Genomic DNA, 24296 nt, shown 5'->3' on the forward strand with positions numbered 1-24296 from the left:
AATAAAAAAAAGGCAACATGGGATCTTTGCAGGTAAAATGTCCGGCAGTTAGTTTACACTTGTCTTGTGATATACATACACACACTGTATACTTAATCAGGTGTTCGATTGGCCTGTGGGTGCGCGTGTGCACTGCGTGGCGCGCGCGCGTAAATCACAGAGATGCGGAGGATGCCGAGAGAATGTTTCTTTAAGACCCATTACCTTCCCATCCGACAGAGGGGGAGTCGGTGGTAAGGTGGCGTATCGTCTCTCTCCGCGTCCCCCTCCTCGCCGCTTACATGTGCAAACGGGAGGCAGAGGAGGAATAACACACACCGTCGGCTTCACTCCGGTTTTCGGATGAGGGGCACGGGCGCCGAGGAGCGAGCCACGGAGATGGACCTGTACGGGATATTTCGCGACTGACATGGACAATACGGGCTCCCCGCGATGACTGTGGTAAGGATGCAACTTCACACCGCCCCACCGCAACCCAGTTCCCAGCGTACGGGGGCCGACAATATCCACCGGAATCCAGGCGCGGAGGAGAAATATGCATGCACTAATGTATATACGTGAAAATGCATGCATGCGTGTGCGTGTGCGCGCGTGTGCACGAGATAACAAGGATGGTGTGTGTGCGTGCGTGCGTGCGTGTGTGTGTGTGTGTGTGAGGAGAGGGAGGGAGGGATGGAGGGGGAAAGGCTACTATTGGAATAGAGGCAAATAGGCTCGTGTTAGATCGACTGTGCAACGCTCGGAGCCCGTGGCATCGTCAGGCATTGACAGGTTGTCAGGTGTTGGCAGCGCACAGCACGATTTATTTAGGGCGCGCTTGCTCGCTCCCGTGTGCAAAGCCCACCACAGCTGGGTGAGGAGAGGGAGAGGGAGGGAGATCATAAGATACTACTGTATATTGGCCTCCTATTTGTTGCTTGTAATTAATCAGGGCCGTAACTAAGCCCTTTGCCGTTGGGAGCTTTGTTGTCAAACCCTCCCAGTTCACTGTCGCTGCTGCCACACGGGCCCGTGGAGTTGCTTCTGATTCTGTGAGGGCAGAAGAGGCCCATTACTGAAAATGTGCGCCGTGCATTTGGTCCATCCTCTTGACGTGATGCCTTCCACGGTCCCGGTCAGTCGACCGCGGATCTCAGACGTGCAATCTCCCTCCTCTTTGCTTTAGTGGTCACCGATGGAGAAAGATCACTCCAGTGCACATTTACTATGTGGTTGGCTTTGCTTTTGTTTTCGTATTACAAGAATGTATAGATGTGCGCGTGTGCGCGCTCGTGCGCCTGGCACGGAACCGTCCCTCCTCCGTACATCCAGGAATGGAGGTATGGCCACAGACTGTATGGTCGACCTGTCATCCGGAGAGCCTCGTCATTCCCCCATTAGCCCGGTGTGCGGTGTGGACGATGCCAGCGCGAATAGAAGCGTGTCAGTCCCGGTGCTCCATCCGCTCCCTCCATACCCAGCTGCCGACGATCACTCATCGATTCCGATGATGCGTTTCTTGCCCAGGGGGCACCGTTTCATGGTATTAGGAGGCGGGGGGGGGGGGGTGTTGGAAGGAGGGGGAGGCGTTCATTATTAGTCGCTATATGCTCCGCTTTTATCCAAACGCCAAGAATGCATCCGACGTGCCTGCAGTGAGTCTTTCGCCGAGACTGTGATTTAACGCTCAAGTCGATGTAAAACCGATCGCAGCGACCTCCTTTTCCCCCCCTTCTTTTTTAGTTCTCATCGAGCCTGCAAAACTCCTCTCCCCGCCCCAGTGTCTGGTGGAGGAGAGCTGTTTGCTGCTGCTCTCTCTCTCCCTCTCTCTCCCTCTCCCTCTCTCTCTCTGTCTCTCTGTCTCTCTCACACACACACACGATAATTTTTCCTTTGCCCATCTTTGGGAGACATGGATTATTTAATAACATGATACACCACCAAATTTGGGGGCAAATCCTAAATAATGGTCTGTCCACTCCAGTGCACAGGCAGGAATTCAGTGTGGTGTTGATGATGATGATGATGATGATGTTAATGTTGATGATGATGATGATGATGATGTTAATGTTGATGATGATGATGATGATGATGATGGGGTTAATTATGGAAACACAAACATACTTGATCATTTTCAGTGTTTTGACACGGTGGTGTGAGCTCACGCATTAGACCAATGAATCTTATGCTGCTATAATGTAGTTGTGGCCTATACCATTGCTCTGCATTATATTTTAAAGTTTTCAGATCCTTGTTTTCATGCTGCCCGTCTGCCAATCCCCACGCTCTCGCCCCTGTGGCAGTAAGAATAGCAATTTGTTCAAAAGAAAAGGTCCCAATGTGTGCAAAGCTCGTAAACTCCAAAATTTCCACACAAGTGCATGACAATCAAGATTTCTAATGTTATCAAATGTAATGGCAGTGCAACAGACTGCAACAAGCGAGTGCTCTATCTCTATCTCTCTCTTTCTCTCTCTCTTCCGCACAGTCACAAACACAAACAGGTCGTGAAGCCCAGTGACCTCACAGCTGACGCTTCAGTCAAAACTGCAGGCTGCACAGTTATGTGTTTTGCCTGCGCCCCAGCGCACACTCATCATGATGACACTGTAAGAGTACAGTGAGCTGTTACTGTCAGCTATGCAGTGATTGTTACAGTATATACAATAGTCCGCAGTTAATTCCATTACGCAGTTGTTGTTGTCCCTGATGCTTGTGCTGATAAGGAGCTGCTGCTGATGATGATATCCTGAGCTGAGTAGTGGAAAGTTTTGCTTACAGGCCATGCAGCCTAAACTTTTATAAGAATATTCCGACCAACTCAAATGAATATATCTTCTAAATTGATATTTCATGAATTATTATCTTGGAAACAAGATATTTTGTGCGCTTTGGGTCACAAAGTAACTCGAACAGTTTTTGGTCACCCAGGCAATACATGCATTCTCCCTTAAAACATACAATAACAGTCACCAAAATGCATTATTAATCAAAATCAGTTATCATCACTACATCAACATCATTGCCATGGTGCTGAGCAGACCTTTAGCATGACCTAATTCAGGTCTACTCCCTGTGAAAGCCACAGATCTTTTGCCTTTCTGAAGCAAGTTGTCCATAAATTTTATGTTCACTTCTGACATTTGGTATCGACGTCGCCTTTTTTTAGTCTACCCCCTTTGTTAAAGTGCATACAGCTATGTGGACATGATTTACTACAGTAGGCTATTACAATATGCATTAATGAACATGGCAGAGAAGTTCAAAAACAGTTCTTAAATCTGAGCTCAGTTTGAACTGTAACACTGTATTTTAAGGAAATGCCAGTTCAGCCCTGCGTCAGTGATTAAACCCCTCAGAGGAGCGGGAAAGGAAGTAAATTGTTTTTTTAGTGGGACACAGTGGGGATGCCAAGTGCTGTAGCCCGCTCACCAGCACAAGGAGCTAATGCAGAGCTGTAGCAGGTCTCCAATTACCAGTCTGCAGTCCCCATCTTTGGTCTTGGTCATCCATATAATAATAATGTGACCACGGCTCAGGCTTGTTTTCGCTCGCGCTGAGGCTCGCTTGTGCTAATAAATATGTTTGATCACAAAATGGATGGTTTCGGTCGGACCAAGAGATGCTTTATTTTGCAGCCAAGTCTCACTGACGTAAAGAAGCCTGCATCGGGCACTAAATCAGTCCAAACCACTTAAAAGTATAAAGGCCAGTGCAAGCCCTTGAGTACTGCAGACTAGACAGTGAAGAATATGGGAGGGAAGTGGAGATCGGGACACGAGGCACTATAATAATGTTGATTGCCTGAATCCATACCATTTTGGCCCATCGTTTGCAGGGTGATATTGTATATGTTACTTAAACACATCTTTAGTTTCATTTCATGTAAGTTTGAATCTAAAAAAATTGGTGGATGTAAATCCAGAATTGATATGCTTTGAATTGGAGTTGGCATTACATTATTATGGAACAACATGTTCTATATTTTGTAAAAGATGCTAATTTGCGATTCATCAGCTGGTATTACTGTCACATTCACATAGAGTTACATTAGTCTGTGTTTGTCTCGAACTGCATCTCTTGCTTGCAGTGTCCTTACTCACTTATTATATGCACAATGAAGTTTATTGAGGGGGATCTAATGCAATGCCTGCTTTCTTTTTCAGCTCCTACCCGTGGCGCAGTGAGGAGCTCTGCCTCGTGGACACAATTTTGGAGTATCAACCCTCCTTTATCCCTTCCTTCCCCATCTCCCCCTTCCCTTCTTCACCCTCCGTCACTCCCAGCCGCCCACAGAACGGCTTCCCCGTTAGTACTTCTTGCATAACACAGGAACACATAAGCATTCTGATCGTTTGCCAGGAAGGTTGTGAAGGAAGACTAGTGAACAAAGACATACAGAGGGAAGTGCTGGGGAAAAACATAAAGGCAATAAACATAGGATGATATGTAGACCAAAGGACTGATATTTTTGGAAAACGGAAGATGTAAAGATTTATATTTTGTACATCAAATTTTTAGTACGCGTTAAAAAAAAGGCACGCAGACAAACATTTTGCACGCACAATCCCCCATTTAGTTTTTTCTTTGTCATCTTGACGCACACGCCAAGGTCTCATGATGATGTGCGAGGTGATGCCCACCATTTCTGAGGATGGGCGAAGTGGAACTGGCGGGGGCCCCTCTCCACCTGCCGGGGCAGGGGTCGGGGGCCCTGGGGGCGCGATAGGAGGAGGGGGTTTCAGCGGGAGGGAGCCCAGAGGTGGAGGAGATGAAGGGGGCAGCACGGGGAACCTGGAGTCCCTCATGGTCAACATGCTGACCGAGAGGGAGAGGCTGCTGGAGAACCTGAGGGAGACACAGGACTGCTTGGGCACTGCTCAGCTCCGCCTCCGCGAGCTCGGCCACGAAAAGGAGTCACTTCAGAGGCAGCTGTCTATCGCTCTGCCACAGGTACGCCTGTGTTGCTATATGTATGTGTGTGTTTACAATCTGTGTGCATGTGAGTTTGGAAGTGAAAGTGTGTGATTCAGCGATGCGAGTGAACATTTATCCTCTGTGCTATGAGAGACGCGCTGTGTGTGAGTGTGTGCCATTGTGAAGCGAGCTCACGAGACAGTAAGCCTGTGCTGTGACACTTCATGCAGAGAGACGCAGCTCGAGGCTGGATGTTAAATACTTCCCCCTCTGCATCTTCAAAAGTTTTCCTCATGCTCATATTCTAACTAATGCAGCAGGGTTATGTTCCTGTCCTCTTCTTGCATCTTTGTTCAAGTTGCATGCGCAATTTTCACCTTATTGTGCAGGCTTTATTATATCTGTTGACCAGGATGTTAGCTGATGATTAATGACACCCAAAGATTATATTTGCCAAGGGCCTCAGTTTAACTGAAACAAACACATTATTTTCTTGGAATTCTCTTTAGTTTACTGTTTGAAAGTGCTTATTAATAACAAGTGGAATTGGGAGATTTGTGTGTGTGTGTGTGTGTGTGTGTGTGTGTGTGTGTGTGTGTGTGTGTGTGTGTGTGTGTGTGTGTGTGTGTGTGTGTCTATGTGTCTGTGTGTATATAGCTTACTGTCGCACTTAACTGTCGTCTCAGCACTATTTTTGAAGGTCCACATATATTTTCTCCAGCTTGTTGTGCCTAAATATGTCTGTACAAATTAACCAAACCAAATTCAGGCTCCCTGTGCAGATTTTGTGTTTCTAAATGTCGGCTCTGACTGGTCATTATCATTATTTCAAGTTTCTTTCAAAGAGACCCAGAAGGAAAACATTTATTACTGCATTTTTTAGATATAATTGTGATGTTAAAATGTTTGAGAGGACAGAAAAATAACTAGAGCATTTCTACCTGAAACATTTTGAGCCACTGGCGCTGCCCTGAACCACACAAAATGTTCACCTGTATGTCAAAAACCAGGGAGTATACAGGAAGTGGATATAATGTCATACAATTATATACAAACTATGGAATACAATTGAGTTCAGTATATTTTAAAAATATTTATAATATGTTACTGTACTAATTCTCTCCAAATATGGTAATAAGATAATCAGAAAAACCCTTAAGCTGAAACTTTTGGTTGTTTTATTGATTAGATGACCAACAGAAGAAAATTATACTATTCTAATGAACGTTTCATTATCTTATGCGTTAGTTCTGGCTACTCTATTTTGGAGTTTTTTGACTGTTGATCCCGGAACCTGCAAAACATTATAGCTGAGAAGACAGAGGCTTTTTCCAATTTGCATTTCCCGCTTGTGTAACTCAGTTTCCATGCAAGTCATAGATCAGTATTGTAAATTAATTGAACTGAATGGAGGTCATAGCCTATAGAGATAGAGTGAGGTGAAATAGAAAAGAAATGACAAGGTGAACAAGGGGAGCCAACTGAGAAACCGACCCTTATCCAAACAAGAAACAATCCTATAAGGCCAGGAGCCAACGGACCCACTGTGTCACCATCTGCTTATCGCCCTCTCCAGCTCTTTCTCTCTTCCCTCCTTAATGCAAACACGGAGGCGTTCCGTGTGTCTTTTTTCGACAGTTTTTCAATCATAAAGCAGACGATCCTGACTTTAAACATCTGCGCATCATTGTCATTCTCATCGACAGCAATCGCCTCTATGCCCAAGCCTTGGATGTGCTTTACGGAGACATGGAGAAATCAATGACCGTTGATTCTCAAAAGCAAATCAAGCCATGCTCTCTTGTTTGCAGACGGTTTGAGGCCTGTGCTGGAGTTGCGAATGTATTCCCAGCAGTGTTGTGAATGACATATCAATGCTGTGGTTGGGGGGGGGGTCTCTCCTGTGCATTCCAGTGCAGATACATTGTGTAACAGTGTGATGTAACCCATCCATGAATGCAAGTTCACAGAGCAGGATGAGCAAGAGAGAGTGGTGGTCGTATCTGTGTCAGTGATTTACATGATTGTTGTGTACCGCTTCACATCATGTGCATCTTCCTACGTCGCTGGTCTCAGGTGTTTCACAAAGTGTATTTCTGGAGGGCTTTGGTTATGGATATTTTTACCGTCACGTGAGTATACATGTGTATGTTTGTTATCCCTGATGTTTGTCCTTTGTTAAGATTCTTATTCAATTGTATTTGATTCTCAGAGTCACTAAATTTGGCTATGTCGGGCCCGAATTGCTGTGTTCATTTAAACTCTCATTGCAGCGGCCGAGCAGACCACTTTAACTATTAAACCCGCACATTTAAACAGTTTGTTTTCTTTGCCCCTGAACGCAGCTTGTGTGTTCCACAGGAGTTTGCTGTGTTGACTAAAGAGCTGAACGTTTGCCGGGAGCAGCTTCTGGAGAGGGAGGAGGAGATTGCCGAGCTCAAGGCGGAGAGAAACAACACACGTGTAAGATGTTTAGCGGCCATTTTGCTTATTAGCACTGTAACAGCCTCTGTGTTATCTTCCTCACCCATTGTGGTTGTGTGGGTGTGACACTGTTTCATTTTTTGCTATTTTTTGCCTCCTCTATTTCTTCTCTTCTAATCCACTTTTTCCTTGTCACTTTCTGCTACCCGGCACTTTTCACATCACCCAATTTCATCTCCCTGCCACTCTTAAAACCCTTCACTCCTCTGTCTATTCTCTCTCTATATCCCTTTATACACTACTCTCTCTGTTTCTCTGTTTTTTTTTCTTCTTTTCCTCCTCACCCTTTGTGTCCCCATCCTTCAAACTCCCCTTCTTACCTATATCTGTTTGACCTTTTGCATTCTCCTGTTACCCTCCCCCTCACTGTTCCCTTCAACCTGCAGTTGCTGCTGGAACACCTGGAGTGTCTGGTGTCTCGCCACGAGCGCAGTCTGAGGATGACGGTGGTAAAAAGACAAGTCCAGTCCCCCGCAGGAGTCTCCAGTGAGGTGGAAGTCCTCAAGGCCCTCAAGTCTCTGTTTGAGCACCACAAGGCCCTGGATGAGAAGGTGGGTCAAACTGTGGACCAGGCCCTGTATTCATCAAAACTGATAAAAGTGAAATGTTGGCAAAAGACAAAGACACGTATGTTGACCTACCCACGAAGTGAAAGTGGTTATTACCAATATTATATTTACAATGGATCAAATGAAAACTTTTATGTAAAAGGGGTCTCACATTCTGACAAAATCCAGACAGTTGTATCACACAACCCTTCAGTTCCAATCAGAGTTGTTTTTTTTGTTTTTTTGCATACTGGCCCAGAAAGCTGTTTTCACTGACAAAGCACTAAAGCCAGACATATAGTCTGGCTAGGTTAGCAGAACAAGCACTGGAAGGCAAACAGTCAAAGTTAGCAGCTAGTCAAAGTCAGAGAACCATTTAGCAACTACTACAGTGATGGGAATAAGGCCTCCTTCAAAAGGAGCTTGGATCTTATGGCGCTGTTCCTTTCAAAGAGCCTTTTCCCCCCTTACTTTTCCTTTTTCTTTTTAGGAGACAGGCACTACTGGGTTCACCAAGGGTTCAAAATGAAGGCTCATCGTTCTTCTTTTTATTTATTTTATTTTATTTTTTAATTTTTAAGGAGGCAGGCATTAGTGGGTCCACCAAAATAACGATATAAGGATAGAATTCAGAAGCGGGTCGGTTGCGAACCTCGCAAGACTATATATAATATTCATCATGTGATTTTAATGCTAATGTTGCTGCATGACTGCTGGATGGGTAAACACGGTTTACTAAAAAGTTTCAGTTCCTGGTTTGTAGCCTGTTGAGGTCAAAGATGGCTGCAGTACGGACATGGGCCATTTAGCACATTTCTTGGATCGACTGTAAAATGTAGCAATCGTTACCATGGTGACGTGATAGGCTATGTGTCAGTTAGGGCAGGTTTAGCTCACAAGTTGAAGCTCATGCTTTTTTCTGAAACAAAAGCACGGTATACCAATATTGTATTTTTTTAATTAACAATTTTTTAATTAATTGCATCTGATTTCCTATTCCTGCTCTGAGCACGCATGTGACCATGTGAACAGCCTAACAGCTGCTCTCAAAGTCCCCCCCTCTGCAATTGTTTGCAAGTAGAAGTCCGTTACTTTATAAATGTATCTTACTTTTTGTTCTTATTGAATATTTTTGAATATAAGTGCACCGTGGAACATTAATAGAAGTTTGTAAAAAGAAATCATATCAGATTAAGTGAATGGCAATGCAGTGCACAGAAATACCTTTATGCAGCTTTTAAGGAGAAATTCTGCTATGATGTGAGCATTTTGGTCTCTCGTGAGCTGTTTGATTGGCTTTTTTGCCTCAAACGTTTTCTTGCTCTTTCTTAAAAGCATATCAGGAAAGTCAGTCTTTAGGAAAATAAAACGGCAAATCCATTTTAACAATACTAACGCGGCTTCAATGTAAGTTTGCGAACACTGTGATGGCCCGTCAGCCCACTTTAATTCCTCTTGCCTCACCACACAGGTGCGAGAGAGGCTCCGCGTGGCCCTTGAGAGGGTGTCCATGTTAGAGGATCAACTTGCAACGTCTTCTCAAGAGGTAAAGACCAATGCAAATGATTTCCTGTGTCCGAAGGATACTTTAGCCTAATGTGAAGAATGCCAAGAAGTGAAGAAAACATTCATCTGTGTCACCCGCTTATGTCTCCCTCTTTCCAGGTAATCTCTTTAAGAGACCAAATTAAAAGACGTCAACAAGGGGTGGACGGCGGGAAAGATGTAAGGGAGGGTTTTATGCACGTTGGTTCCAGTTGTTTTTGTGTTTGTGTTAGCGTCCAGAAAGTCAGTAGAACTTAGATGTATGGGTTTCATTAGTCAATGTGATTACCATCTCACCTACAGCTCATTTACATTTAGCTGCAATAGTGACTGATTATTTTTCTTCATCACTCTCATTTTTTTCCCATATTGTCATTATTCCAGCGGCTACCCAATGGTCCCTCCTCCAACTTGGATGACAGCGAGCTGGAGAGACAGAGAGAAGGAGAGATCGAGCGACAGAGAGCAGAACTCTCCCAGCTGAAGGAGAGGCTGGCCCTCATGTGCCGGCAGGTGAGTGCATGTGATTTGAAACCAGTGTGAGGTTTGAAATTCACAGGTTGCATTTCACTTCAGGTTTTGAGATTTGCCAAGATACTCCTCGAGCATCTCCAACAGTATTTCCCAAGAAGGACGGGAACAATGTGCAGTTCGTCTACTGGTCTCCCTCTTCCCCCTTGTGGCCAGTTACACTATTACAGCTGCTTGGAAAAGCCATGATTACAATGTGTATTGTACAGTAACACGACCACACACTGAATTTAACCATCGACATATCGTATGCATGTCTTTGCAATGAAATCGTGTCTGGTGAGAGGATAGAAGTACTGACTGCAAAATAGAAACACAAAAAAAAGAGACTCTCATGTCAGCATGGTGCTTGTGCTCGTGGTGCCTTGTAAGAAGTCTTTCATTAAGCACACATGGACATTTGTAATCAATCACTGCCCTGTGCATTTACACTTGGTGCTGTTGCACTTAACACTGACTCACGCACAGGTTCAATCTCTGTCCTCTCGTGTCCCTCCGTGGTGTCTCGTCAGGTTGGGGAAATCGAGGAGCAGCTTGCAGCCGCCAGGAGGGAGGTGACGAAGTCGGAGGAGGCCAATCAGAAGCTCCAAAGGGAAGTGAAAGAGGTCCGTATGTGCCAATCTCTCTCTCCCCTGGCAAACGATCCTGTGCTCCCTCGACTCCCAGGGCTGCGAGTGTATATTTAAACACAATGGGCATATGTTGCAGAAGCACCAATATGCATTATTTTGTGATGAGAGGTAAATTCAGAGAAATTAAACAGTTATGAGGTGGATTTTTTATGTTATAACTGCAGATTAGGAAGTCTTAAATCAATGCACGATTAATTTGCATGGGAATCTCATGGCATCACTGCTCATGGAGGCCATACATACAAACTGTAAAATCATGTATGCTATGATAGATTCAACTGTATATTGTTTCATGATAAATCACTGTCTCCTTCAGGCTCTTTGCCAAAGGGAGGACATGGAGGAAAGGATTACAACACTTGAACGCAGGTAAATTCCATTGCGTTTAAGGAAATCTGTTCCTAGTTTGAGTGAGGACTGGCATTTTTCTTCATTTTTTAAATTTTCTTGTGAACCAGAATTTCTTACATCAGTTGTACTGAACAGGAACAGAAGGGCCATATGTTTCACCTGTTGGCTGGGAATGTGTAACAAAGGAGTCCTGACACCTCTTTGTACAGTCTGAGGTCTTTTGCATAGAGACATTTGCATTAAATTCTTATTAAGAATGCAGATGTGGGCAAAAAACAAAAAGCAGACTTCCTGTCTCACAGATTATTTAAAGATTGAAAGGAACTGGTTGCGGATGTCCTACCACTCTAGTAAAATGTATAATATAGAGAGTATTCTTAGTTGGGTTTTTTTGTTGGTTCAGTGTAATCGAGACTGCTCTTTTCTTAAAGTTAGGATCAGCTCCTGACACATTTCTTTTCTCTTTTAACACCTTAAAAAGTACCACCTGTCTAAAAGTGTTGACCTTGCTGACAACCTCGAGTCAATCGCCCGTCATCTCATGTAATGGCGGAATCTTTACATTCAATGGTGGCTGTGTGTTGCGTGCAGGTACCTCAGTGCCCAGAGGGAGGCGACTTCTCTCCATGATATCAAAGACAAGCTGGAAAATGAGCTGGCCAGCAAGGAGTCCCTGCACAGACAGGTAGGGAATATCTCAAATAATTCGTATTCGGGTAGGCTTAACATTGTCAGCTTTTCGCGATGCTTCATGTGGTTACTGTTGTAATTAGAAATGTGAAAATGGATCTGGTGTGTAGAGTACCTTCTCAGGTAACAGCTTTTATGTATATGTGTTGCCGTCTGTGTGTCCAGAGTGAAGAGAAGAACAGGCAGCTACAGGAGCGGCTGGATGAAGCCAAGCAGAAGCTCCAGCAGACCCTGCAGAGGGCAGAGACGCTGCCTGAGATCGAAGCCCAGCTAGCCCAAAGAGTCGCTGCTCTCAACAAGGTACTTTGAGTGTACCTTTAACTTAAGTCCTCTCGCTTTTATTTTACATCTATAATTCTCACAAAAGACTTTTTGGAGCATTTGGAACTATTCTTATGTTCCCTGTAATGTAGGCAGAGGAGCGCCACGGAAACTTTGAGGAACGATTGCGGCAAATGGAGGCCCAACTCGAGGAGAAGAACCAGGAGCTACAGAGGGTACTGTCCTTTATCTTGCTCCACCTTGCTGCATTCCCCTTTATTCCTGAAATTCAAACTTTTTCTTTTTTTTATACCACGTTGAGCACCTCTCTTGTGGCCTTGCTTCGTTTTAGGCCAGGCAGAGGGAGAAGATGAATGACGAACACAACAAACGTCTCTCAGATACGGTGGACAAGCTTCTGTCTGAGTCCAATGAGCGACTGCAGCTCCACCTCAAAGAGAGGATGGCAGCGCTAGAGGAGAAGGTAAGGAGAAGACTCATCAACGGAGAAGAATATTTTTTTGATTCTACTGTGGAAAATATGTTTCTTCTTCTTTTGCTCTGCTAGAATGCTCTTTCAGAGGAACTGTCCAATATGAAGAAAATCCAAGATGATCTCATAGCTAATAAGGTATCCATTCCCCTTTTTAAATGTGCCTGTGTGTGAAGAGAAAAGGACATTTGTTAATGTTTCTGAAGATACATTTTGTTCCTGAACATTCAATTTTTAAAGGGTCAAGGGTCATTTTTTCGAAAACGTTTTGTTGCACTTTTCCCTCATAGCCAGCATTCTCCTCTCACCTTTAGGAGCAGCTTCTCGCTGAGCTGGAGCGAGTCCAACTGGAACTGGATCAGCTGAGAGGCAGGCCTGGCTCTTATTCCAGGTTAGCAGCAATGAACCTTTAAGGGGATTCATTCATACAGTACAGTTTGTGAATGGCTAAATAAAAACAAAATCTCCCAAGGAATGATGTATGTTCACTGCCCTCTCTTGGCACATTTTTTGGTTTATGCCCTTGTATAGTCATAATGCACTTGAACTAAAATCTATTTAAAAAAAGTATTTATTGATACCGTACCTGGAGGGCATTGTTCTGGCTGGTAAAATCACTTTAATATACGGATGCTACTCTTTTTATGATGATTTGTTTCCCAGAGAGACATATTTGTTTTAATTTTACTTGTGTCAATTTAAGTGTGATGACATAACTCTTAAATTTTGGATCTCACCGCAGGGCGGGCAGCGTGAGTTCGCTCCCCTCCACCCTTTTTCGAAGATCTCTTCCGGGGAGCGCGTCAGAGCTGCGGTACCCCCAGGGTGGAGGCTCGCTCCCGGCCGGCTACACCAACTCCAATAGTGGGGTGGTGGTCAGGCGGGCGCACCGCGGCCGGTGGGGGCCTCCTAGAGACGATAGTAACAAGGTGCTGAGCTCAGGCTGAGATAATATTAATGACAGCGCTGATGGTGTATAATTTGTTATTCTGATGACTTCACGTTGTGCATCCTTCCCATCATTTTGCCCTCCTTCCAGTACGGAGAGTGGGACAGCGGGACTATGCTGGGTCCTGGGTATGAGGGCAGCATGGAGGGAGGCTGCTCTGACGACGAGGAGGACAGGGAGACTCTGTTCGGGTCGGAGCTTCTCTCTCCCAGCGGACAGACAGATGTTCAGACGTTGGCCATCATGCTACAGGAACAACTGGAGGCCATTAACAAGGAGATTAAGTTAGTTCTGTGTGTTACTGCTTTGCTTTTTCTGTGTGTCTCACCCAGAGAATCACCCTGATCAAATTGCTTTAAAGAAATTATAAGCCCCAAAACCATTTACATTGCTACCTACATGTTCTTTTCCCTTCTCTTGTTCTTCTCCACTTCTGTCAGGCTGATTCAGGAGGAAAAGGAGAGCACAGAGCTGAGGGCAGAGGAGATCGAGAGCCGGGTGAGCAGCGTGGCCCTCGATGCCCCACATCTTCCACCCTCCTCGTTAGGACGGGACAATGTCGGGCGGGGCTACATGACTCCCTCCATCACCTCCTCCACGTTGGCGTCTCCCTCACCACCCAGCTCTGGACATTCCACCCCCCGCCTGCCACACTCCCCTGCCAGGGAGAATGACAGACAGGTACTTTGTCGAAGGTGTCAACGCAGTGACACAAGCCCTTTGAATGAGGGTCGTGAGGCAAAGGCAAACTGAGGAACAAGTTGCAAATCGACTGATTTTTTTCCACCCCCTACAGAATAGTAAAGATGGTGAAGAATGCAGAGCACTTGCCCTGATTGACTCCACCCCTCCCCCTGTTCCTCGCGCCCTACGATTGGACCGAATGACACACACTCACCCAGGGGCAGGCCTTGATGACCACCGCGAATTTCGCAGGTACAGAACAAACGTACAATTTGTCAGTCACCATCATTGACTGACAAATTCTTTGTTTGTTTGTTTCACAGATCAACTTCTAAACTCAGCACCTTTGTCAATGTTGCTTTTCATCATGTTTTTCTTCTCTCCGTCTGTCTAGTCTCTCTGCTGATGGTGCCATCACCGCGAGCCAGGATTCCCTCCACAAAGCCAGCAAAAGGAAAAGCATTAAGTCGTCAATCGGTCGTCTCTTTGGCAAAAAGGAAAAGGGGAGGATCGGTGCGCCTGGGCGCGAGTCTTCCTCACTGGGTAAGTTAAAAAAAACATATATACTGTCCAACAGACAGACGTATCTGTTGTCAGTGAGAGAATTATCAACAGTGATTTCATGATTTAAAATATCCCATGTGACCTCTGACCTTTTCCAGCCTCAACACCCTCTGATGACCTGGGGTCAGCCGACCCCCTAGGTCTGGCTAAACTTGGGACTGGAACAGTGGAAAAGGACCGCCGTAGCAAAAAGAAGTGAGATCAGTCATCTTTCCACACACCTCTCATGTTATAGAGAAACCTCTGAATGCTCCCATAGGCTCTCTCCATTGGCACAGCGTGACGTTAACCAGGCCTGGTGCCAAAAAAAAAGATAAAACAAATGCCCTTGTGGTGCTAAGATGCACAAATGTCATTTGTCATGGTATCTCATGTTCAGTATGGTTTTCTATTTATAAAAGGATACAGTGGTAAGGGGAGATATGAAGAAATTAATCTCTGTCAAACTTCTGTTTTCCACTCTCCCTGCCAGGCACGACCTGTTAGAGGAGGCCTGTCGTCAGGGTCTGCCTTTCGCCTCATGGGACGGCCCCACTGTTGTTACATGGCTTGAGGTATGTCATGGCACACGGCCCTGTTAAATGGGAGGATGCATTCAGTTCAGATAGACTAATATAATGTGTTGTTGATGAGTTTACTCAATTCCAAGCTCTCGTAATTATGTGAAAATGTTAATGTTGCTAACAGGGTCAGGTCAGGGTCAGTCGGCTGTACGCAACAAACACAAAAGGGACATTTAAACATTGCCTTTTGTCACCCGATCATTCGAAGCACCATCAACTCTTACCGTTGTGTATCTGTGTACCCAGCTGTGGGTGGGGATGCCGGCGTGGTACGTGGCTGCGTGCCGTGCCAACGTGAAGAGCGGCGCCATCATGGCCAACCTCTCGGACACCGAGATCCAGAGGGAGATTGGCATCAGCAACCCTCTACACAGGCTCAAACTCCGCCTGGCCATCCAGGAAATGGTGTCCCTCACCAGTCCGTCTGCACCTGCCAGCACTCGCTCTGTAAGGCTCAGTAAACAGCACTAAGTGAATCTATGCAAACCTACATGTACGCACAGCTGTGGCACTAACAATTTCATACACTCATGTCAAGGATTGGAGACAGACAAATGTGTTTATGTCATTACAGTCGACCAGTAACATTTGGATGACACATGCTGAGATGGAGTCTCTCACTGCTGCCACCAAGCCAGTAAGACTGAATATTATATCATATATCACATATAAGGAAAATCTTTTAGAATTTTAGGAAATTCATTCACTGGATTTAATTTACTTTATGTACTTTTGCACTAATTTAATTTACAGAAAACTGAGATATGCTCTGAAATGAACCCGATTGCAGTTTTTATCTGTATAAGCATGTAATATAATGAATTAGTTCACGTTTGACCTTAAGACTTAACAGTATGACCAGAGTTCACGTACTGATAAGCTCTTTTCTTTTTCTTTGTCTCTGATTAGGCGTGTTTGGCTTCACCTTTCCCTTACTATTCCTTCAAAATCTGTTGTTGTGTTGTTGATTTTTTTCCGACTAATGCTCACTCACTAACAAAACTTTTCCTCCTTCTGCCTTCCCTCTCCTCCTGTCATTCTGTGCTGACATCGATTCACCGTAACACACACACACACACACACACACACACAAACACACCCTCCCCCTGATCTTCCCTCTATTTGCGACTCTGTCCCTCTTCTCTTTCATTTCCGCTCTGCCTGAACCACAAGGAGCAGAAAGAGTTCAGCTGGGACCAGGTGAGTGTCACATACTGCAGCTTAAAGGGATCTTTATTACTGAAAGGTTTAACCAGTCTGGTGTTAGTTCTAGAGGAAAACAGATTATATTATATGGGCAAGTGATGCAATATTGATAAAAAAAATCCTGAGAGGTTTTTAATCACAAAAATAATATACTGAACCATAAGCACTATTTTTTTGCCAAAGACGCCTGTGATCAAACGTGATCTACTGGCGTATGGTTTGTCATTTCGATTACTTATGGACATACCACTACACTGCTCCTCATGTGAACATTTGTTTTCATAGCAGAGCCTGTTTTCTGTCCATTGAGAGTAAAACTGTGGTAATTTTTAAACTAATCAAATGGCTGTAATGAAAACCAGAAGTGCTCTGGTACCAGCAAAAAAGGCAACAAAACCATCGTATCCTGAGAGGTTTCTTGTCAACAATGATTTCAGTCTTCACATACCCATTTCTGATTAGTTGGAATTTACAACAGATAACACAAGTCTTCAACTACCATCATACTATTATTACTAGGAAGTCATACCCAACTAAACTGTGCTTTTCATGGATGTGTCGAATTTAGGCCACTGTCCTATAGATGTTATTACTGGGTTCGTCTCACAGCTTATCTGTGTCCTTTCACTCCAACTCCATCGCTCCCTCCTTTCTCCAGATCCTGGCTTATGGAGACATGAACCACGAGTGGGTGGGGAACGAATGGCTGCCCAGCCTGGGTCTACCCCAGTACCGCTCCTACTTCATGGAGTCCCTGGTGGACGCCCGTATGCTCGATCACCTCACCAAGAAAGAACTGAGGGGTCAGCTGAAAATGGTGGACAGCTTCCACAGGTGTGAAAGAGACATTCGCGGGTTATTTGTGACGATCTATATACCAGCTTTGATGAAAATTAAAGCAACGTGTCATTCTCGCTCGCAGGGTGAGTCTTCACTATGGTATCATGTGCTTGAAGCGGTTGAACTATGACAGGAAGGAGCTGGAGAGGAGGAGGGATGAGAGTCAACATCATAATCAAGGTGAGCCCTGTGGCAAAATCGTTTTTTCCTCTGTAGACCGTACAGTAAAGCAATTACACATATTTCTGAGAAGGAATTCAACTAGAGACTTTCTGTGCCTTTCTATGTTCTTCTCCACAGATGTGATGGTATGGTCCAACGAGCGAGTGATGTGTTGGGTGCAGGCAATCGGTCTGAAGGAGTTTGCAGACAACCTATTAGAAAGCGGCGTGCACGGGGCCCTCCTGGCACTAGATGACACCTTCGACTACACTGACTTGGCCCTCCTCCTCCAGATACCCAATCAGAACACACAGGTACTCCACAGCACGCCACCATCACTGTCAACTTCTAGAAGCTGAATATATCTCACAACCGTTGTCAGAAAGTCGCATCGCCACACCTTCTGTTTGTCTATCGCCAAAATAATCCTGATCTCCAACTCCTGAATTATCTTAATTATGATCATGAACAACCCTGCTTGTCTGTCTATTGCAGGCGAGGCAGCTTCTAGAGAAGGAGTACAATGCTCTCATCTCCATGGGAACAGAGAGGAGGCCAGACGAGGTACGACAATACAGACTGTCAGATGAAAATCAATCAATCCTGCCAGGAGGCGGGAGTGTGTATCATTTGTAACCAGCTCAACTAAGAGTAATTTGTGAAGACAAATAGGGTCTTTGGTCCAAATTTTTTCCGACTTTGCCCTTTGTTAAATGTATGTCATGACAGGATAATTTCCCCTCAACTGGTCAAAGAGACTGAAATATCTCTCTTCCTATTAAAGAGAAGCCATTATGGCATCTTGCACTGCTGGTTCAGCTGCGTTTACACCTGTGCTAAGACCCGATTGCAAACGCTGTTCTTTGTCATTGCTGACGGGGTTTTTTTAATTGTCATAACAGGACGGCACGAAAACATTCACACGGTCACCGTCGTGGAGAAAGATGTTCCGGGAGAAGGACCTGCGTGGTGTGACCTCCGACTCCTCAGAAACATTACCTGCCAACTTCCGTGCCTCCGCCATCTCGACTCCCTCTGTCACCCTGAGAAAAGTCCAGAGTGAAGGTGAGGAGTCGCAGCACAACGCTGCTTAATGAGCATTTGGACTGTGGGTGGAAGACAGAGGAAACTGAGAAAACTGAGAAACCCACCAACGAAACTCCTCATTTTAGAACAACTTAGAACAACAACGGTTGACTGTGCGCAAGATTTTTACTAATCGCCCTTTCCTGTCTTTCAGTAAACTCTGGTCCAAGAGGAGAGTCGGGGTCCGTGAGAACATATTCCTGCTAAAAGATAAGCACACCAGGTGAGAAAAGCTCCCTCGCAGACGATTTATACATCTACAGATTTGAAAATAGCTCGTGTGAACACTGAATCAGACGTCACATCGCAGCAGGAGCTATAAAGGTTCGTCAAGTGTGTTTTCCATTTTGCAGACCCCCACTTCCATCCGAACCCAAGGGAGATAAACAAAACCTTTTGAAGAAAAAAAAAACTGAGGATCAGAATCCAAAATGGATGCTAAAAGATGACAAACAACGTTCGAGCCTCGAAGAATCAAAGACACTGAGTGAATGAGTTCTGAAAAGATGTTAAAAAATAATGAGTGAATGTCTGTTTATTCATCTTTTTCTCTCTCTCTCCCTCTCTCCATCTCTCTCTCTCTCTCCCTCTCTCCATCTCTCTCTCTCTCTCTCTCTGTCTCTTTAGCTCCATTTTCATCCATAGTTGTGGCATGATGCTGTTTGATTCTGTAGAAAGTGACAATTGCCTATTGTGAATTCATCTTCTGTTTTTTGAGTGTGAGATGGCAATATTGACACAATGAATTTATAGTTTTTAATCTTGGGGGGTAAAAAATGCATTCCTGTTCAGATCAAGACAATTATAGCCCAACACATCCTTTCAGGTGTTCTTACCACAATTTAGACTGATTATAGAACATACTCTGCCTAGTAACATGACAACACAGTAGAGTCCAGGCGGGGGGGGGGGGGGTTCAAAGGGGAGAATGTAAGTGTATAGAGGATAGATGAAATGTATGTTCTTAAGCCATAACAGACATGAGATGCACAAATGTGAATAAGTCAGACAATGAGACAATTAGCAAAGTGCTTTATGACAAAATCCTGTTCAAACTGGGGGGAAAAAAGATTTAAGCATTTGTGTTAATATGCATGCCAAAATCAACCATTTTAGAGTGAACGCCATGATATCAATCATCTAATGATGTGAAAGCTTGGGTCAGGACTTTGTAAAATGTGTGTATTTTATTTTTATCATTTTTTATGATAACTGCTATTGTATGTATGTATGTATGTATGTACAGTATGTATGTGAGTGTATTAAACTGTACGTTCATTTCATACTTAGTTTTAAGACTGACCGTAATTTCATTTTAGGTTGAAAAAGGAAATATGTTTTAAATTATGGACATTTAAGATATGCTACTTGTATGTGTACATTTCGAAGAAAAAAAACAACAACAAATTGTGTTATGATTTCAATTCATATTATTGGATAGTAGTGATGATAATTGAATATAATATGATAACAATAATGATAATGATTGTAAAAGCTGTAATTAAAAAACATACCTGTAAAATGCTACTGAAGGAGTTATTTCCCCTCACACAGACTGCTCACCGGTGAGTCGCTGTAACGAAGCTCTGCTCTCCGTCGTCTTTTAGAATATGGGCCATTGAAATGTAAATGCAGCTTTAGCCTCAAACTGTCAGCTTTACAGTAGCTTGAATGCTGTGCAGTAAGAGGCACACTGTAACTAAGATACCACAAGAGGGACGGGGGGGGGGGGCTTAGAGAGGTGGCATGTGGTGCCATGATAGTGCAAATGCTGTAGTTTCCCAGTATGCATACTTTTAATTTCATACGGCAGGGCTGCAGTGTTAGCGTATTTAATTCTCTTGTAATGAAATTGCACCTTTATGTAAAACTTAGAAATAGACCAAAAATATATTTATGGTACAGGTGAAATGAATTAATTCAATTTCTTATTTTTCAACGCAAAGTCATTTATTTATGTATTTATTTTCAAACTCAGGCTGACTGGCTCATACATATCCTTTGTGTCATAATGAAAATAAAAAACAATAAGGAGACCCAACAGTCTTCTCAAATAAAAAATTGTCCTGAATTAACTGTAAAAGGACATTTTCTACAATTATTATTATTAGTAGTAGTAGTATTATTAATATATTATACTGTGACATGAGTAATGTACAGTAAATACAGTGGCGATGATGGAAGCTATATGCACCAATGCCAATGGAGGCTAAAGGAATAAACAAGCTATTGCCCTCTCCTGGCTGAGTTCCATTTTTATTCATCACCTGGATTTTATTCAGTTTTAAGAGGTGAATAACATAGTATTTGACCAATTTCCATTCAGTTATACTGGAGTCTGACATCTGGCAGACAAAAGTCAGTCAGAATTACAGTATATTTTAAACTGGGTGGAAGGTTTTTTTCAGTATTTATGACTGAATATTCAATATATCTGTTTATATATCATTTGAAACATTGGGAAAATATGATCCATACATTTTGATATGTCTGATATTAGACTGCTGATAATGAAGACATTTATTTTCACTTAGATTTCGTAATTCTCCCAGGGACAGGGTCGTAAGTAATTTATCTGATCTGATTCATATTCTTATATGATTGATAAGTGCGCAGTGAGGAAGCTATTTTTTATGGACCAACCTCTTACATAGCATCACAATTAAAAGAAACAAAGACAAAGTGACGCTTCTTGGTGATGGACCATGTTTCTTAACTGGAGCGCACAAGCTGGCGTGCAGCCTCTCTGGTGACTGCACAGCTGCAGTCCTGTAAACATTTCCCTTCTCCTTATAAATCATTTTCACCCACTATTCCCATCATTCTCTTTCCCAAAGCAACACACACTCACGTATCGAAGTAAGATAAACACCTTAAACCATAAACCCCCCCCCCAAAAAAGAAACATCTTGTCACTTCACTGGTAAATGCTGTGAGGATGTTTTCAGCAGATGACGCAGGGGGAATGTTTGTCTTACAGCAGATCGTCTGGCTGTTGTGAAATGTGTATATTTTTCAAGTGCGAGTCTGGATGGAAAAGTATTCTGGGTTGCTTTAACCTGTTATGTCCAGAAATGACAAATGTATTGATATTTTTTCAGTGTGTGTGTGTAAGAGAGAGAGAAACACATTTCAGAAAAAAACTAAAATGATGAATGTTCGTCCAACATTAGAAGTCGGTAAAGGGATGAATAATATTTAAATGTTTGCCCAAAAATAGTGTGTCCAAGCAAACTGTGAGCTCCTTGAACAATGTCAAATAACCAACTAAAAGAGCATAAATTATTGAATCACTGACTCAAAAGAATTCGAAGCCACCTGAACCCGTGGGTGTCCAAAAGAAATCCAACTTTATGAGCGGCCCTTACTGTAAATGACACAAAGGAAGACCATACATAGTGTGAAATCCCAAGTCTTCCCCTCATCATTAAAACAGAGTGTAATCATGTAGAAAAGTCTGACTCATATGTTACTCTCAGGAAGTGGGACTTCCTTCTCCTAAACTCCTTTATAAGGGCTCAAGACTTGCTCCTGTCCAGAATTTGATCCGAAAGAACTTGCTCATATAGTCATATATTTGTCTATTTATTATCTTTTATAATTATCAGGCTATTTATTTTTAATTTATTTCTTATATATTGATATATCAAGAGTTATCCAAATGTTTTTGCTCCCGCACACATCCTTCTTGTCTTCTTTCCTTTTGATCCTTCCACTTCCTTTCTCACTGTCATTTTATCTCGCTGACTCCAACCCACTTTTGTCCTTTGACAGTCAAGTCAGAGAGGGGCATCTCTACACAGGTATTTAAAGTTCTTTTTCATTGTAACGATTTAGTCATAGATGCAAAGAAAATATATGGGAATATCGATGTCCTAATGTTGCTAATGATGCTGATTTCTTTCCCCCTGCAGATAACCACAGGAGAGGCATGTATCTGCAGATGACCCAGGACGGGAGAGTGTCAGGAAGTGATGTTCAGACACCTTACAGTGAGTATTATTACTAACAGGCAGATTATGCATGTCCATAATTTTTTTAAAAACCCACACAATACTCTGGATCATTTGAGGCCGGAGAGCAGGAGATTTATGAAGACACATCTATTGCTGTTTCTGTTTCCAGGTTTGCTGCAGATGAAATCAGTTAAATCAGGCCATATCGTCATCAGAGGACTGTCGTCATCCCTGTTTCTCTGTGTGGACAGTGGAGGCCATTTGAGGGGGCAGGTAAGTGAGCAAACAACAGCGTTGATATTCTGAAGTCTTCTGACCATTCACTGACAGTTGACATCCACATCTGTTGTCACTTTCCAGGCACACTACACTGAGGCTGACTGCACCTTCCAAGAGCTGCTACTGGCAGACGGGTACACCCGTTTCCTTTCCTCGCACCACGGATTCCCCGTGTCTCTGGCATCAAGACATCCCCCGGGTCGACACTCAGTCCCCTTCACTCGATTCCTACCACTTAGGAACACTCTGACACTGGAGAGTGTGTCGGAACAACCACCGAGCAGTCAGAAATATTTCAACCTGGACTCAGACGACCCGTTTGAAATGGGCCGGAGTTCCCTGATCAGTCCTCAGTTCTCAGCGGGCAAGAAAAGAAAATGAATCGCATAGATCTTTGACCATGCGATGCTTGTAAAATGTTATTTTATTGACTAGGTAGAAGCTGCAGACTTGCTTTTGGTATGGGATGAGCAGCTTGGATGAATGTTTTTCTATTTCAGCAAATATCATGATAACTTATTTATTTATTGTGTGTGTGTGCTGTATTTATGGTGGTTATTTAAAGAAATTAGACTACACGTTATGTGTGTTAGTTTGAAAACACGTTTGCGTCTTTTGTTTAACAAAATTTCTCCAAATCAGAAGTCCGAGAAGTCCCAGTTAGCTCATGTTTGTGCTACTTAAGTGTGTTTATCAGACTGGTGAGAAGTTTGTCATGAAAAATAAACATGATATAAATTTCACATTTGTTTTTCTACACCTGTCATGCAATGACACACGGGCTCAATAAACAATTTACCAAACCAGGAAGAATGCACTTATACTGCAAGAGAGGAACACATGCTGTGACCAATGATGACAGATTTCATGGTGGAGGAGTGAGGGAATGGGCTGATAACAGTAAGAACAGGAGCGCCCTCTGGTGGACAAATAGAGAATAATGGAAAGCAGGTCGAGTTATTGCAGTAACATTTTTGCAGATGGGTTCTGGTGATCATCCGGAGCTTGTCTTGTCTTTGTGTTAAGCAAACCTGCAATAACATTTATCAGTTGCTTTACCAAATGTATTCAAGACGTGTTTCCCTCCTCGGCATGATGCATTCTGCAAACTCTATGTTTGTGTACAGATGCCACAAATTGTCTTTACTGCAAGTATAATACAGTCATATGCACCAGAGGCAGAGCTACAACTCATTAAAAAAAACCGTCTTTACTGATATGGGGGTCTAAAGATTTTGTAAACAGGATGTTGAACTCATTGTTAGCCCTAACTTCAGGCTACAGAAATTAAATGAAATTGACCTGACACCGTGATCTTTGAACTGGAGCCACATGAAAGTCTGTTATAAATACCCTTCACTTCAAAATAAAAGTCTCACTGATATCTTATATTTTTTTTTCAATGGATTGAAAAAGAAGGGGTTTTAAGCTTAGAGATGCAATTGCCCAAGCAGTGATGGATTTGGTATATTCATTTCCTCTAGTTTGATATATTTCATATCCTAAGATAAACAAAGCTATAAAATGATAGCCAAAATTTGTTTTTTTCCCAGTGGCATAAGTGGAGGTTTAATTC

General features: G+C 43.4%; 2 protein-coding genes across 4 annotated transcripts; both read left to right on the forward strand.

Annotated features, from left to right (window-relative positions):
• The first annotated feature begins 186 nt into the window (after window positions 1-186).
• On the forward strand, window positions 187-18886 carry LOC118287997 (liprin-alpha-3-like). 3 transcript variants are annotated; one of them, XM_035613723.2, is made up of 32 exons: window positions 190-441; window positions 4146-4932; window positions 7258-7359; window positions 7767-7931; window positions 9400-9474; window positions 9594-9653; window positions 9858-9986; window positions 10517-10609; window positions 10953-11005; window positions 11579-11672; window positions 11843-11977; window positions 12091-12174; window positions 12291-12422; window positions 12507-12569; window positions 12746-12822; window positions 13174-13360; window positions 13471-13664; window positions 13821-14061; window positions 14177-14316; window positions 14459-14607; window positions 14727-14823; window positions 15101-15182; window positions 15438-15638; window positions 15766-15828; window positions 16365-16391; window positions 17056-17231; window positions 17320-17417; window positions 17538-17713; window positions 17895-17963; window positions 18302-18464; window positions 18640-18708; window positions 18839-18886. In XM_035613723.2, exons 2-31 carry the CDS (start codon window positions 4597-4599, stop codon window positions 18690-18692), a joined length of 3714 nt encoding a protein of 1237 aa, XP_035469616.1. In that variant the 5' UTR covers window positions 190-441; window positions 4146-4596; the 3' UTR covers window positions 18693-18708; window positions 18839-18886. The 3 variants fall into 3 exon arrangements, 2 of the variants coding, with proteins under 2 accessions (XP_035469616.1, XP_035469617.1); XM_035613724.2 differs by lacking the exon at window positions 9594-9653; XR_004785784.2 differs by lacking the exons at window positions 17320-17417; window positions 17538-17713; window positions 17895-17963; ... (1 more) ...; window positions 18640-18708; window positions 18839-18886 and having other exon boundaries at window positions 187-441; window positions 16101-16391; window positions 17056-17177.
• Window positions 18887-22015: 3129 nt separating this feature from the next.
• Window positions 22016-23521, forward strand: fgf21 (fibroblast growth factor 21). Its single transcript, XM_035613781.1, has 4 exons — window positions 22016-22288; window positions 22400-22477; window positions 22611-22714; window positions 22802-23521. Exons 1-4 carry the CDS (start codon window positions 22147-22149, stop codon window positions 23099-23101), a joined length of 624 nt encoding a protein of 207 aa, XP_035469674.1. The 5' UTR covers window positions 22016-22146; the 3' UTR covers window positions 23102-23521.
• The last annotated feature ends 775 nt before the right edge of the window (window positions 23522-24296 follow it).

The sequence above is a fragment of the Scophthalmus maximus genome, chromosome 16 (genome assembly GCF_022379125.1).
Source record: "Scophthalmus maximus strain ysfricsl-2021 chromosome 16, ASM2237912v1, whole genome shotgun sequence".
Classification (NCBI taxonomy): Eukaryota; Metazoa; Chordata; class Actinopteri; order Pleuronectiformes; family Scophthalmidae; genus Scophthalmus; species Scophthalmus maximus.